Source organism: Diabrotica undecimpunctata, chromosome 7 (assembly GCF_040954645.1).
Source record: "Diabrotica undecimpunctata isolate CICGRU chromosome 7, icDiaUnde3, whole genome shotgun sequence".
Lineage (NCBI taxonomy): Eukaryota > Metazoa > Arthropoda > Insecta > Coleoptera > Chrysomelidae > Diabrotica > Diabrotica undecimpunctata.
In genome coordinates, this window is record NC_092809.1 from 12,626,771 (window position 1) to 12,644,097 (window position 17,327).

The window sequence follows — 17,327 nt, forward strand, 5'->3', positions numbered from 1 at the left end:
AAAAAAGGCATATGACACGGTCCCCATAAAACAACTATGGAACACGATGAAGGAAATCGGAATAGAGGTTAATAGAAGCCGTAAAAAACCTTTACAACATCAACAAGGTAAGAGTTAAAACCGGCAATAAATACTCCAACGAATTTAAGACCACAAAAGGCTTATTGCAGGGATGCTCTACATCTCCGACACTGTTCAAGATATTCCTCGAACAAATATTAAAACCATGGAAAAGGAAATGTGAAGGGATGGGAATACCAATCCGTGACAACGGCTCAAGATGAAGAAGATCTGTGCTATATGCTCCGAAAATTAGAAAAGGAATACATAAAAAATGGACTGGAAATAAATCTAGAAAAGACCGAATATTTAACAACAGAGCAAGAACCAGTGAGAAACTTGGAAATGGACGATAATAGGGAAGTTAACGGCACTGACAAATTCAAATATATAGGATTCATACTCTCAAAAAATGGAACCACCGAGCAAGAGATAACCAGCAGATTAGCACAGACAAGAACATGTATTAAACAAATGAACGGGGTACTGTGGGATAGACAGATTACCAGAAGTACAAAGAAGAGAATTTATAACACCTTGGTACGCAGTATAATGACCTATGGAGCAGAGAATTGGGTAATAAATAAAAGAAACAGGTCCAAAATCACAGCAACTGAAATGGAGTTCATGAGAAGAAGCTGCAGAGTGACAAAAATGGATCGCATCAGAAATGAGGAGATAAAACGAAGAATGGCAGTAGAACAAGACATACTCAACTACATCGAAGAAAAACATTTAATTTGATATGGATATGTGAGAAGAACAGATCATACAAGGTGGATAGCAAAGATTTCGGATTGGAGCCCAATAGGAAGGAGGAAAAGAGGTAGACCCTGAAGATCATGGAGGGATGAAGTGGACGAGGCCATGGAAAGACGATACCTTAGAGATGGAGAATGGCAGAACAGAAAGGACTGGAGACGTTGGCTGAAAGAAGGAAGACGGCGACAGCTTTAAAAATCCTTATATAGATAGATAGATAGACCACACTGATCAACTATAAAAAATAGTACAAACCTAACAAAGTCTCCAGCTTCAAATCTGTGTATACCACTATTCCTAAATGTTGTTTGATCATTTACACAACCCAGCCATAGCTTAATTCTTCAATACTCTTCCAGTTTAAATCATAATGTTTTTCTATCAATGTTTTTTTTTGTTTTACTTGTAAAGTATATTTTGTTATTATTATAGGACAAAAACTGGCCCATATTTTTATTTCGTTTTTGTGGCTATTTATATTTATTCATATCGTGTCGATAAACAGGAAAGCAAAGGAACTTGTTTATTTTACTAGTATTGTTGTTGAAAGTAAACTAATTATTTATGAATTTCATCTGCAGTTTGACTGGATGTTTACCTAAGTTGTCCCATTCTAATTTATCCTTTGTGATGTAAGTATGGTTAGGCATTTTTTTCCATCATCCCGTTGCATCAGCGTTAAATACTTGATCGGCACAATAGACCCCATCGTCCCAATAGTCCCAATAGTTTTCGCTAGTTCGTGTGTAAATATTTTTGCTGCTGCTTTATCTGTTGTAGCACTCTCTGCTGTGATCTTGATATTATGAAATGCATTACTTTGGAAAGTGGAAGTTGGTGGCTCTGATTGTTTCATTAACTCATAAAACTGAAGAGCTTTTTCTTGGATTAAATAACCACTTACAGGAATTCTTTGAATTAGTTCCTCAATCCAACTTGCGATAGCTCTTTCTGTGCTTTCTAATAATACATCCCTTGAGTAAGATCAAAATTTGGCGCTTAATTTTGTACCAGAAATTATAGATTTTCTTATAACAACTTCATTCTTCTTAATTGCTCTTACAGTTTATTCTCCTAAATTTAAACGTTTTCAATTGCCGTAGATCCTTCTCCTTTTCCTAAGCGATCTAAAATTGCAATTTTCATTTCTAACAAAATTGATTGTCTTTGATGTTTTTTTCTCCATTGGGTCAAATAAAATCTTAAAAAATAAATAAAAAAAATTAGACTTACGATATTGAGCAAAAATCTCTTCTAATGAAAAATAAAACTATACGACACTCACTTGAATTCTTTCAATCCGAAAACCGTGCTGAATATTATACTGCAACTTGGAATCAGCAAAAATTTAAACAGTTTATTATAAAAGGCATAGCTAAGAAAAAAATTATTTTAAAACAATAACAGATTATACCTTTCAATGCGAAACTCGCAATGGTGTAATAGGGACATCATGTAACAAGGGAATCCCCGAATTGCAAAGGCTCACTTTACTGACATTTGGATGTGAATAATTAACCCTAGAACCAGAAGGTGGGTTCGCCAGTGACCCCACCGCACTAATTTTTTTGACATGAGAGCGATTCTGATGAACCTGTAAGTTGGCCGCCCATCTACCTTTAGTATTTCACATGACTTGTAACTGGTGATGTGTGTTTTTATGTACGTTCACATTTAGTCGTATTTGCAGCGCATTTCCGATTTTTGACCTCACCTTGTGGTTAACGTAACAAGTTTTTATCGGTAAGTTATTTCTAAGTATTAATATTAATTGCGTCTTAAGTTTTTTTTTTTAATTACACACCCCTATGGATCCAAATAAACGTCCTATTACGCAAGAAGAATTGTGGAAAGCCCTTTATGAGGATGATTCCAGTGGTAAAGAAGAATGTTCTTTTGGTGAAAGTGAAGACGAAGGTTATAAGATGCCCATCTTTCAGTAATAGATAATATGTGGTCTGAAACATTTGGTGTTCCCATATTTAGATGCACTATGTCCAAAAACCGTTTTGATTTTCTTTTAATGTGTTTACGCTTCGACGATAAATCCACTCATGCAGAACGTAAGGCTTTAGATAAGTTTGCACCTATCAGAGAAATATGGGATATATTTATTCAAGATTGTCAAAACAATTATACTCCGTCAGAGTATCTAACAATAGACGAGCAACTGCTGGGCTTTAGAGGCAAGTGTCCTTTTAAAATGTACATTCCCGGCAAGCCTGATAAGTATGGTTTAAAACTTGTAATTATGTGCGATGCAAAACAAGCTATATGTCTTCTCCTGTGCCATATATTGGTAAAGAGCAGCGAGATCCGCAGAAAGGTTCAATTCCTACCCAGTATATTTTAAAACTAACTGAAAATTCATCGTACCAATCGCAATATCACCATGGATAACTAGTTGTCGTCGCGTGAATTAGCCGAAAAATTATTAGAAAAGGGTTTAACTATAATTGGAACGTTTAGAAAAAATTAAAGACAGATACCTACACAATGTTTGGAAACGAAGCGATCAGAAATTCCGTCCTCAGCATTTACATTTACGCAAAAGTTGACACTAGAATCACATGTTCCAAAACGAAAGAAATGCGTTCTATTAATCAGTTCTATGCACTCGTTAGACGAATTACCAAAAAACCAGAAATAATTCTATTCTACAACAGCACTAAGGGGGGCGTCGATACCTTCCATCAATTGTGTCATGCAAAAACAGTTGCCAGTAAAACAAGAAGATGGCCACTGAGAGTTTTTATGAAAAGTTAGACGGAGGTGGAGTAAACTCAATGGTTTTGTACAGACTGAAACATTCCGACGAAAAAATTTCCCTTTCTTGAAGTCCTTAGCTGATGCATTAGTGCAAGATCCTATGCAATAAAGAATGAATAATATACAGCTTCCGAAAAAGTTAAGGGAATCTATTTGTGATTATTTGGGATATCCAGCCAAAATACAAACTGTAAATCCTCAGAAACGTAATCGTCGATGTTATGATTGTCCAAGAAGTAACGATAGAAAAGGCCGCCATATTTGTGTTTATTGTGAAAAAAATTTGTGCAGAACACCAAATTAGTATTTGTGGAGATTGTAAATAATATAAGAATAAACTATTTAATTCCTAACTTGTTTTTTAATTTACTTTTGACATCTTAAAAAGTATTTGTCAAATATAAGTGCTTTTATATTTTGACTCACTCTGTATATTAGTTTTGCTTATTGTTATCTAACAATACTGTTACGAACATGCATTCGGCGTCGCCCGTATAACGGTTGCATCTCGAAAGCGACTAGAAGTTTCCGGCGATATCTCGAGCGCGAGAGAGATCGACCCGTCAAATAGGCGAATTAGAGGTGGGATACTCCAGAATGTTCTAGTACATAATTACTTTTATATATAAACATACCTTCTATGAGTTAAGTTTAAATTCGAACCGATCGTTTTATTTAAAAACGATACAATACATTTTCTGATTAGAAATCAAATCATTTAATGAATTTTTTGACAAATAAATTTAAAAAACATTTAAATGTCTTTTATTTTGAAAAATATTTTCGGGTCGCCGGTGACCCCACCTTGTGAAAATCGTTCCACCAATTTCACCTTGTGGTTCTAGGGTTAATATTTAAATTTAATAGTTAATAATAGAAATTTTTGGATGAAAAACAAACTGCACAACTTTAAAATCGCATAAAAATAAGCCGCAAAAAAGATAAAAAGAGAGAAAGATATTTAAGGTAAGTGAGCTAAATATTGCCATGCTAATTATTTTTATTAAATACAAATTTATTTGCTGTAATCTGTAAATTTATTAAACAAGTAACAAACATGTTTATAGTTTACTTTCTAAACAATTATAAAAATAAAACAATAAAAAAAATGTATATTCTTCTTTTTTTTTAAACAATTGCCAACTGGCAATATTTGGAACCTATACCCTTAATATTGCCACAGTACTGGCAATAAAAGGAACAGGTATTTTATTAATAAAAATAAGTAATAATATTGAACCTTAACATTTAAAAAACTAATGTGAGACATTTACTATTTTTGAGAACAATCGGGGCATATGAATTTATTCTTATCATGTTTGGTAAGACCCACACACTCTTCATGTACGTATTGGCCACTGATTCACTACTTTTTAAATTTTTGTTTATTTTCTTTTCTTTATTTTCTTTGTTCAGATTGTCTTGTTCTTTTTGATGTTTGTTTATTTTCTTTTCTTCCTGTTCTTTGTTTTTGTCTTTTGATTTGTCTTGTTGTTTGGAAAGTTCTTTGTTACTTTTACCTTTGGATGGTTTTTCTATCGCTGTGGAGAATAATTCCTTCGTAACTTCTTGAGCTTTGCTATTAATTGCTGGTTTTCGCTTTGTAGCAGTTATCCTGATTAGGGGCGAAATTAGTAAGCCCATACCTTTAAAAGAAGTGTCTGGTTCTGGAACTTTTTCGGGAGTGAATGGTACCATATTTTCATCTTCGCTGTTTATATCATCAGATGTACTATCATGAACACTGAACTCTGATTCAGAATGACGACTCGCTATATAAACGAAGACGTTTAAGTTGATGGCTTATTTACGTTGTTATCGTCGACGTCTAGTGGTTCTAACACATTTTCTTTAATATTCGTTAGAAGACTGGGTGCAAATGCTGATTCAGGTATGATGTCTGGGTTAAAAGGAAATATTCCAGTTGCTTTGAACTCAGAGATGATGTTAGCTGGTGTCATCGTTTTTAACCAAACTTTACTAAATATTTCACCATATTGCATTTTGGTTAAATTTTTCCCAGGTTGAGTTATCAAAAAATTTAAAACCTCCTGATCCCAAAAAGACTCATAACTTTTGAAGACTGCTTTATCCAGAGGCTGCAGTTCATGCGTGGTGTTACTTGGAAGACAAAATAAAGTAACACCATAATTTTCTGCAGTTTCAACAATACTTATGTCCAGATGCGATTTTGCACCATCGAATATCAGGAGTGTGGGTCCTGTATTCTTATACTTTGCAAAATGTCCTAGCCATGAAATAAACGCCTCATTTGTCATGCTCCCTTTCTGTGTCATCATTACAGTTGATCCTGGTGGTAGATGATCATTCCATTCAGGCTTCAATCTCTTCCTTTGAAAAGAATGAACGGTGGCATGGCTTGCCCCAGGGCATTTCCACAACCCACAATACTAACATTTTCACCGTGTTCAGGCGCTGTCAAGTGGATACGTTTAGCACCTTTCTTGGCCAATACGGTTTGCTGTTTATGGATCATTAGACGGCAACCTTTCTCGTCCATATTGTACACGTTTCCAGGTTTATCAAACAATTCCAATTTAATGAATACTTTCTCCAATTTCTTAAAATAATCCTTTACAATAAATGGATTCATTTTCTGTGCTCTTGCTGGATTCATTTGCTGAGCCTTCCTTCTAGCCACATCGGGATGTCTTGAAAGAATAATTTCAGCCATTTCCTTCCTGCTAATTTAGATGTATCAGAAAAAGGATTAGGAATGTTCATTATCATCGCATACGAAAATACACTTCTTCTTACTATTTTACTAGTTATTGGCATGTCCACCTCTGCTAGTTTAGGAATTCTGCGAACTAGGTCTCTTTCTTGTTCAAAACTTAAAACACTTTTCCTTCCAAGTCGTTTAACCGAATTTTGGCTGCGATAATGTAGTCCAAGTGTTGTTCAAGGTATTTCATATCGTAATGAAGTTTGGCTTATACAGCTTTCAGCTCTTATTGCTTCTAACGCTGCAACGAGATTCGCCTCAGACCACAGGGCTCTCTTTCTATTCGGCATTCTGTTAAAAAGAAAGTTTTTATTAATAAAAAGTAAATTTTCATGTTAGGTTCCAAATATTGCCATGGCAATATTAGGAACTATCTCATGTGGCAATATTAGGATCATTACTACTGCGGAACTAAAATGGCGATTTATGCTTTATTCTCTTTTATATTAATTACACACAATATGGATTAATAAAGTACTTTAATGTACTTATAACAATCATTACAGTTTTCCCACGTTTTATAAACAAATCGCACGAAATACACGCTGCTTTGCCGTGAACACCAATACTAACTGGTTCCACCTATAACGTTTTTAGAGTGGTTGTTTTAATTCAATATTTGAGCTTACAAGACCATCTGTGATTCAAGGGACAAATTAATAAATTTATGGGGAGTGGCAATAGTAGGAGCATGGCAATATTTGGCGCACTTACCTTATATAATATATGTTTAAATTTTTCTTTTCTATCTATCTATATAAGGATTTTTACAGCTGTCGCCGCCTTCCTTCTTTCAGCCAACGTCTCCAGTCCTTTCTGTTCTGCCATTCTCCATCTCTAAGGTCTCGTCTTTCCATGGCCTCATCCACTTCATCCCTCCATGATCTTCGGGGTCTACCTCTTTTCCTCCTTCCTATTGGGCTCCAATCCGAAATCTTTGCTATCCACCTTGTATGATCTGTTCTTCTCACATGTCCATACCAAATTAAACGTTTTTCTTCGATGTAGCTGGGTATGTCTTGTTCTACTGCCATTCTTCGTTTTATCTCCTCATTTCTGATGCGATCCATTTTTGTCACTCTGCAGCGTTTCTCATGAACTCCATTTAGTTGCTGTGATTTTGGACCTGTTTCGTTTATTTATTACCCAATTCTCTGTTCCATAGGTCATTATACTGCGTACCAAGGTGTTATAAATTCTCTTCTTTGTATTTCTGCTACTCTGTCTATCCCACAGTACCCCGTTCATTTGTTTAATACATGTTCTTGTCTGTGCTAATCTGCTGGTTATCTCTTTCTCGGTGGTTCCATTTTTTGAGAGTATGAATCCTAAATATTTGAATTTGTCAGTGCCGTTAATTTCCCTATTATCGTCCATTTCCAAGTTTCTCACTGGTTCTTGCTCTGTTGTTAAATATTCAGTTTTTTCTAGATTTTATTTCCAGTCCATTTTTTGTGTATTCCTTTTCTAATTTTCGGAGCATATAGCACAGACCTTCTTCATCTTGAGCCGTTACCACTTGGTCATCTGCAAAGCTTAATGTGTACAAGAAGTTGTCCCGGATTGGTATTCCCATCCCTTCAAATTTCCTTTTCCATGGTTTTAATATTTGTTCGAGGAATATCTTGGTGTCGAGAGATATATCCCCGAGGGTGTCGGAGATGTAGAGCATCCCTGCAATAAACCTTTTATAGTCTTAAATTCATTGGAGTATTTATTGCCGGTTTTAACTCTTACCGTGTTGTTGTTGTAAAGGTTTTTTTACGGCTTCTATTAACCTCTGAGTTATTCTGATTTCCTTCATCGTGTTCCATAGTTGTTTTCTGGGGACTGTGTCATATGCCTTTTTTAAATCTATGAATGCCATGTGTACTAGTCTATTTTTTGCCATTTTTTTTCAATTAATTCTTTTCTTTTATAAGATATTTTATATGTTGGCTTAGATAAGAAATAAAGTAAAAATAGCATAATTGTTTGTTTGAAAAAAATAGTAATGTAATAAAAGCTAAATTATGTTCCCAAATCTCAAGTAACAAACCTGCAAGGAAGTTTTCTATACTTTCCTTTCACCGATTATTCTCTATTTCTTAATCTCAAGGACTCCCATTAAACTTAAATTAGTTTGTGTTATTATATCAAAGGGCATCTAAATTAGTAATTGAGGGTGAATTAGATTCACTTCATTGCTCAGAATTTTGTCATGAGGTTAATTATGTAATTTCGGCCCAGTAGGATGGGTTATATTATGAACAGGAATTTGCCCAGTAGTTGGTGATTACCGCTGGGGTAAGTTCAGTTTGAGACTATTTTTAAATTATTTATTTCTTTGTTAACTTTAGAATTTTAGAAAACGTACTCGGGGAAAAGTTATCGTTAAAGAAATTTTTATATTGAGACATAATTTTTTTTATAAAATTACCTAATTTTTTTACCTTAATTTACTAAAATATATTTCAAACCTTTACAAAGTAGAATCAGAAATAGATAATAAACCCAGTTCAGAAATTGAAATCAGGAGATAAGTTAGACATGCATGTATTACGTCTCTATTACTATTCAAAGTATACAGTGATGAGTGCCTTAAGAACCGGCAAAATAACGCAAAAGATAGAAAACATAATACGTTGTAAAATAAAAAGAGATGAAAGTAGTAGAGGTGGGAAATTATCGATAGAAACCTCTAATTTACATTACATTACATTAGGACTATCGATAGTTTCCCACCTTTAGACGTTAGCTTATGAGCTAGTTGACTTCAGTCATAATATTACAAGTATGACGTCGAACACTAACATTTTTTAAATTTCGCATAAAGTAAAAACTGATTGAAGGCAATAAAGCAAATGTAAGTAAACAGTAAACAGTTTAATTAGTAGTAATTCGATAAATACAGATTAACAAGCTATGATAATTCTGTATTGAGAAGAGTGTATGCGACGTCTCAAATCACAGTTTATTATTGATGAATACTTTAATTTTGGAAAAAAACATACTCGTACTTGAACTGTTTTTACTTACATTACGTGATACGTATTACTATGACTGAAGTCAACCAGCTCATAGCTAACGTCTAAAGGTGGGAAACTTTCGATAGATCTAATGTAATGTAAAGTAAATTATAGGTTTATATCGATAATTTCTCACCTCTACTACTTGCATCTCTTTTTATTTCAGAACGTATTATGTTTTCTATCTTTTGCGTTATTTTGCCGGTTCTTAAGGCACTCATGCCTGTATAGTGAATCCATTTTAGAAGAAACCTTACTATCTGAAAGTAAAGGAATAATAGTTAACGGAAAAACTATTAACATAACATATACAGATGACACCATGATTATGGCAAGCTCTGCTGAACATCTCCAACTACTACTAAACAATACAAGCAGTTTCTGTGAAAAATATGGACTAAAAAATAATATAAAAAAGCAATAATAATAATAATAATAATGTTTATTTGGGAAGCTTACAATATTATATAGGTTACAAGAAAAAAAAAAAAAAAAGAATACTAAATAAACATAAAAGCTCACTGAAGTAGAGCTACCATAAAGTAGCACCCCTTGTGCGTGAGACTTAAAATATATATTCAAACAAAGAAATATTTAACAAATGTATAAATATAAATAGTTAGTTACATATGCGCATTTAAAAAAAAATCTAGCATGTGACACAAATGTGATTACATGATATTAATTGCAGTAAATTCAAGAAATGTTGTAGTTGGTAATCAGTCTATTTAGATATTTATTATTTATTACTATTGTCCATTAATCATTTCTTTAAAGGATTGTGTTGTTTTGTTTTCAATCCATTCTTTAATTTCATATTTATATTTATGATTTTTATAATTTCTAATTTGTTTTAAATTCTCCGGTAGACAATTGCATAATTTGGGCCATATGTAACCAACATATCTCTGGAGTATGGATTTATTACATTTAGGTAAAATTGCATTATTCCTTGAATACCTAGTTTGATGGACATGATTGTTAAAGTTTAATCTTTTTTCATTTTATAAGGGCTTTGTAACAGAATAATTTACATACAGTTAAAAACTGACTTTCATTATATAACAGCTCGCTAGAATATCATAAATTTTTCCCATAAATAATTCTAATTAGTTACAACTGAATAATGTTTATAGAATACAAGTAATTATTCCGTGTTCCATCCTATCCGAAAAGGCCATAGGTAAGTTGAGATTGTATAAGTGTTTATGTATTTCTGAGGACAATTCGTGCTTTCCCAAGATAAAATTTTATAGTTTTTAGAAACGCCCTCCCCTCCACTAGGGGCTTCTGTTAGACGTTTTGCAATGTATTTTTAGGAGTATCATTCGAAACTAAGTTTTGTACACACTTTAGCTTAGTCAATAAAAGTTTTATAAAAATTGTCGTCGTATATTATTTTAATTTGATAAAATAGTATTTTATAGCAAATATATCTCACGGTAAACTAATCGTGAGCGAACAAGTAGTATTGTGGTGTCTTCATAGCAGATTATTTTAAGTTGTTTTTCTCCCATTTGGTATCTTTTTTTAGTTTTTATTTTTTTTACTATTTCATCCATATTTCAGGAAAAAAAATAGAGGGCTCAGGGAATCTCCATGTCTTATCCCATTGCCAGCTTCATTAGAGTCAGTTAGATCTTCTACTTTTACTTTTATTGTATTGTTTTGATACAGTGTGTAAAAGGCAAATGGAATAAATTCATTATTTAGGTTACTGTACATATTTATAAAAAATCCCGAAACACGTCAAATTTAAATTATAACTTGACATTCTTTAACGTGAAAATGCAACCCCTACCTTCAACCCCCTTAGAATGACAGGTACAACCCCAAATTTTTAAAATAGGAAGTATAGGCTTGTGATATATCGTTTGAAAGGTCTTTTCATTCTCCATTCAAAAATCTTGTCGCTTTCAAGTTTATTAAGATTAATTAAGATAAAATAAATTAAAATCATGTGGTTACCGAAATTCGCTAAAATATACTCAAGACTTATTTCCCGTTTAGGTATTGATAATGAGAAAGTGAACAAAAACCATAGCAATGTGGTTTTTAGATGGTAACCATTAAAAAACTTTAAAGAATTTCCGTGGCAACGTTATTTTAACACGCATTAGTAAATTGTACCTGTCATTCTAAGGGGGTTGAAGGTAGGGGTTGCATTTTCACGTTAAAGAATGTCAAGTTATAATTTAAATTTGACGTGTTTCGGGATTTTTTATAAATATGTACAGTAACCTAAATAATGAATTTATTCCATTTGACTTTTACACACTGTATATTCGATGGTTTTGACTATTCGCAGAGGTATCTGTTGCACACAATAAATGGATATCGCCCTTTAATTTGACCCAGTCAAATGCCTTCTTAAGATGCACGAAACATAGATATACCGGTTTGTTATATTCTAATGATTTCTCTTGCACTCTTGCACGCGTCATTATAAATATAGCGTCGGTGCATGATCTTCCCGCCTTAAACCTTGTTGTTTTTCTGCTAGTGATATAATTTCATTCAATTTATTTGTTATCACTTTGGTTGTTAATTTCAGTGTTATGTTTAATAAATTAATTCCTGTGTTATTTTCCGTGTCCGATTTATCTCCCTTTTTGAAGAGAGGTATTAGGATGCTTGATCTCCATTCCTGAGGAATTCTGTTTTGTTTCATTATTTTTTGGATGAGTTTTAATAGTTGTTTGGTCAGATCTGGTCCTCCGTACTCTAGGGGTTCGTTAGGTAGTCTGTCCTCTCCTGGTGATTTTCTATTTGTTAATTTCCTTAATGCTTTTTTTATCTCTTCCTCCTCAATTTTATTTCTTCGTTTGTCTTCACTTCTGGTGTTGGTGGTTCATTATCGTCACCTTGACCAAAGTATTCGTTTCATTTTTGATTCGTTTATAGCGGTTGTATGCCTGTTGTGTTGTTATGCTTCGTATTTTGTCTTCACTTCCTCTCTAAACCATGGGGTTTTCTTTTTTGATATGTTACTGTTCGTTACTTTCCTCCCTCCAAGTGATTCTGTTGCTGCGTTAATTATGTTATTTTTGAATTTTTCCCAGCTTTCCTCGATGTTATCGTTTTCTAATATTTCATTCCTAGCAACCTTCTCTGATATTCTTTTTCTGTAAAGTATTCTATGGATTCCGTATTTAGTCCTTCGACTCTGATTTTTGTTTGTGTTGACGCCGCTCTCTTTGGTGTGAAGTATTTCATGATGATTCTTATTTTACATAATACTTGGCTGTGGTTGCTACCTACATCTGCTTTGTTGAGGCATCTTACATCGATTATTCTTGATGGATGTGTATCTCTGTTGGTTATAACGTAATCTATCGTAGATCTTTGTCCACGGGTGTTATTAAATGTATATTTTTGTGGTCGAAAAATGTGTTGTTTATTGTAAGTTCGTTATTAGTGCAGAAGCTTATCATCAGTTCTCCATTTTCGTTTTTAACATGCTCGTTATGTTTTTACTTTTGTTTTTTGTTTGCATATTTCCTCTTTCACTTTTGTATAGGTCAATTCTTCTTCTTCTTCATCTTGTTCTTTGTTGGTTATTGTTTCTCTTTCTCCTTCTCTATCCGTTTCTTGATATATTTCTTCGAAATACTTCTGTCATTTTTCTGCTTCTATAGCTATACTAGCTGTCCGTTTTCGGTTACCTAGTTTTAAGTGTTGGTACAATGGTTTTGAGTTGTGTCTTTTATTTTCGGTTTGGTGATTATCTCGTTTATAATTTCTTCTACTTTTTGATTTTTTTTCGATTTAAACCATTTCTTTGTCTTTTGTCTTTGATTTTTGTATTTATCTCATCCCTCTTCTTTGCTTGAGCTTAACCATTTAAATCTTGTTTTATTCTTTTCTTCTACTGCTAATTTGCACTCATCGTCAAACCAATTATTTCTTCCTTTATTTTGCATTTTGTCAACCACTTTCTTTGCTGCATTGTTCCTCAATTTTTTGTTCTTTGATACTCTTTGATACTCTTGTTAATGTGGATGAATATAATCATTCCTAGCAATATTATGTTTACCCTAAAAACACAGTCTTATATGTAAATAATCAAAGTCTTTCGTTGCTTTTGGCAATTTTGAAAACTTATTTCATGGTTATTTCTGTCCTACTATATGTACACCGGAACAACTCGTATATACCATTATTTATACAGCAAACAATAATTTTATACTCCCGGAATTCCCTTTACTAAACTAATACTAATAAAAATGACAAAGGAAAGTGACATATACCTTCAAATAACTAGAAGCAAAATTCCAAACAATTATTTCTAATCGAGATAGATCCAGGTAGAAGTGTACATCCACCCGGATCCAGATATAATTGGGGGCTGAGAAAGTTATTGCTATAGCAATGCGCCATGGTTACCAAACTGGGGTTGAGAGTCGCTCTCGCTCACCTACCACTTGTTAGGACGAATCGATGTCAAGGTATTGGATAGCAGGATCTCTATACAGAATGTTATAAAATTACTTATTAAGAAAGTGATGACTGTTCATTCTATTTTTGAATGTTGGTCGAAATGATTTAAAAAGTATTTTAATAAAATAAGTACCTATAACAAAAAAATTAGTTTTATTGTTAATAGAGACACAAGAGATGCTTGCGATTGGAAACAGAGAAAAATGGTATAAAAGACAATGATTTTTTAACACGTTCGCGACGACGTGTACCACCGGTGGTACATGCCTAACTTTTCATTCAGCCGCTTGTGGCCACCGCTGGTACACGGTACCTTTCTATTTATTAACTCTCTAAAACCTTACAGTTAATAGATATCTTGTTAATATTGCGTACACACTTAAAGTATAGTTTTAAATATATGGGTTTGCCGTAGTTTTCTTCTTCTCATGGCGCCGTCTCATTTCGAAGGTTGGCGATCCAAATGGCAATTGTAGTTCTGGAAACTGCTGCGCGAAAGATTTCTGCGGATGAGCGGTCGAACCATCTTCTTAGGTCTTTCAGCCACGAGTTCTGGCGTCTTCCTACTGATCTTTTGCCCTGTACTTTTCCTTCCAGTATAACTTGAAGCAATTCATATCTTTCGTCTCTCAACACATGATCCAAGTATTGCATTTTCCTCTCTTTGATTATTCTTAGTAATTCTTTTTGTTTACACATGCGACGAAGTACCTCAACATTAGTAACTCTTTGTACCCATGGAATTCTCAACATTCGTCTGTATATATACATCTCAAAGGCATCTATTCTTTTTTCTATTTCAGAGTCCATTGTCCAACTTTCACAGCCATACAGTAAGACAGAAAAAACGTAACATCTGATCATTCGGATTCTAAGCTGTAGACTAAGGTCTGATCTTGTAAAAAATGTTTTCATGCTCATGAATGTTTTCCTTGCTTGTTCGATTCTTGATAGAATATCTTTTTTTTTACACTGACTATTAATATTTGCTCCCAAATATTTTATGGAATTTACCTTTTCTATTATTTGACCCTTGGCATACACCTGTACGTTTATTGATGTCTTTGAAAATACTAAAGTTTTAGTTTTGGAAACGTTTAGATGTAAACCGAACATTTCGCTGTGGTGAACTACCGCATTTATTATATTTTGTAGTTCTTGTGCGTTGTTTGCTATTAAGACGGTATCATCAGCATATCTGATGTTGTCTATGCTGATTCCGTTAATCTTAATTCCGCCTTGGACCTCGTCTAATGCTTCTCTGAATATAGACTCCGAATACAAATTAAACAGTAGCGGTGATAAGACGCATCCCTGTCTCACTCCTCGTCGGATTTGTATGTCTTCGGATGTTGTGTGCTCTATTTCAATTGTTGCCGTTTGGTGCCAGTATAGTTCTGAGATAATTCGCAAGTCTTGTTCGTCAACTCCAGTTGCTCTCAGTATTTCGATCATTTTTTGATGGTTAACGCAGTCAAATGCCTTTCGATAGGCAATAAAACATGCATATACATCTACATTCATGTCTCTGCATCGTTGCGTTAATACATTTAAAGCAAAAAGATCCTCTCGTGTTCCCAATCCGTTTCGAAATCCGAATTGAGTGTCACTCATCTGGAACTCGCACTTCTTGTAAATTCGTATATGAATGATTCTGAGAAAAGTTTTAAGGACATGAGACATCAAGCTTAATATTCGATAATCGTCGCATTGTGAGGAATTCGATTTTTTTGGTAATGCTACGAATGTTGATTTTAGCCAGTCTGATGGTATTTTACCTGTGTCTTATATCTTATTGAATAGTACCGTAGTTTTGGCATACCATAATTTATATGGTCACAAATAAAGGCCAAAACACTGTAGTAAAAATGGTTTATTAAAATTAAAACAGCGTAGTATAACATAGATACTGTACAAAACTTAAGAGATAATTTAAACATTATACAAAACTAGGTGGATTTGTGAATATCATTAAAGCAAGGAAGGCACATAGTTGGTCTATCCTCACATGTATCGCAGTACTTATTATATGTACACACTCTTCTTGTGTTTGTTCGGGCTGCTTTTGATCCTTGTGTATTCTGAATTTTCTTATAACACGAAAAGCAGCGCCTTCTTGTTTGTCTAGCACTACCTTCATATTTTTGTATCTTATGCTTTACCAAATATAATTTTCTTTTCTTTCACTGGAACAATATCTGGCTCACGAGGACTTTCTGTAACTTTGCTTTGTAATAGTCCTTCAATAATTTTTTCGCGAATAGATAACATATTGCATGTTTTAGGATTGCTACCATAATTATTAAAAAGAACCCACGTATTTACTATGCATGTGCCAAGATAAATTTCGAAAAACACTTACTTGTACCACTTAATGCTTTTTCTTAACGGGGTATAATATGAAGACATTTGATAGTCCACAACTTTCCTTTGCCTTATCATACGCAATAACCTGAGGTGGTTTTAGGATGTCTTCACCTTGTCTATTTTTTTCCTGTCGGTTGGAGGTTTACTGTATGGCTGGAAATTGTACTAATCATTAATCATTTGTCCATCCATTTGGCAACTCTTATGCCCTCATCATTTTGTTTTCCGTATATTTGGAAATTATTAAACTATATTATTATATATATTATAAAATATTCGACGACCCGGGAGGCCATGTGGTGATGGAAATCACCTATCTTGCCGGATCTTGGTCTCCGATGTCCATGATCAGTAAGCGACTTTTAGTTGTGTTATACAGCCATTATAATTGCACTTGAGATATCTATAGGGATCTTTAATATGCCGTTGACCAAACCACTGATTCTTCCGCCTTTGGGCTGGTTTCTCAGTCCCAGGACAAAAGAGTGCCCTACCACCTACCAACTCGTCCGCCCGAAGCCGTTGGTCAGCAAGTGAGTGATTGCTTATACCGGCAATCGTTCAGTGAATTACCTGTTGGTCCACGGTAGGTATTTTATTTCCCTCCTACCCACCGGTAAACCGGGTCGGGCATTCCCCTATCCGCCACCTGGGGACGCGCTCTCTAGGAGTTACAGATTCTCCCGAGAGCCTGAAAATATAAATCGCATAATTTGTAACAGGTGAACAGGAACAGGTATTTAGAGAGGTTGTGAGTAAAAAAATATTTGCAGTTCTATTAGGAACTTTATTATTCGATAATTATGCGGACAGGAAGAAGCCCAAAAAGACGATCCAGCTGCAGCAATTTCGTCCATTTTTAATAGTTTTCTAGCAAATTGTCAAATGTTTTATGGTCTTGTACAATCTGTTCCTGTGGATAAAATGCTTATGAGCTTCGGTGGAAGGTGTCGATTTAAAATATACACCAAATAAACCGGCAAAATATGGACTGAAAATTCAGTACCTCACAGGTGCGCGAAACGGTTACTTATATGATGATGATTGCTCGATAACACCATAAATACCAGATCTAGATCTTTTTTCGAAGATTTCAGACATCCCTCTATAAAGACGAGAAAAATATTTTGGACTAACACTTATGCGTAGGGTATACACATAAAATCTTTCAAGCC

The 17,327-nt window shown here is 34.0% G+C and overlaps 2 protein-coding genes across 3 annotated transcripts in view; one reads left to right on the forward strand and one right to left on the reverse strand.

The window, feature by feature from the left end:
- Positions 1-17,327, forward strand: part of Rfx (regulatory transcription factor Rfx) — a 100,201-nt gene that overhangs the window by 6,296 nt on the left and 76,578 nt on the right. The gene's annotated exons all lie outside the window — the stretch shown is intronic.
- On the reverse strand, positions 5,382-5,870 carry LOC140446273 (uncharacterized). The gene has a single exon (XM_072538811.1). The coding sequence runs from the start codon at positions 5,868-5,870 to the stop codon at positions 5,382-5,384; it is 489 nt and encodes a 162-aa protein (XP_072394912.1).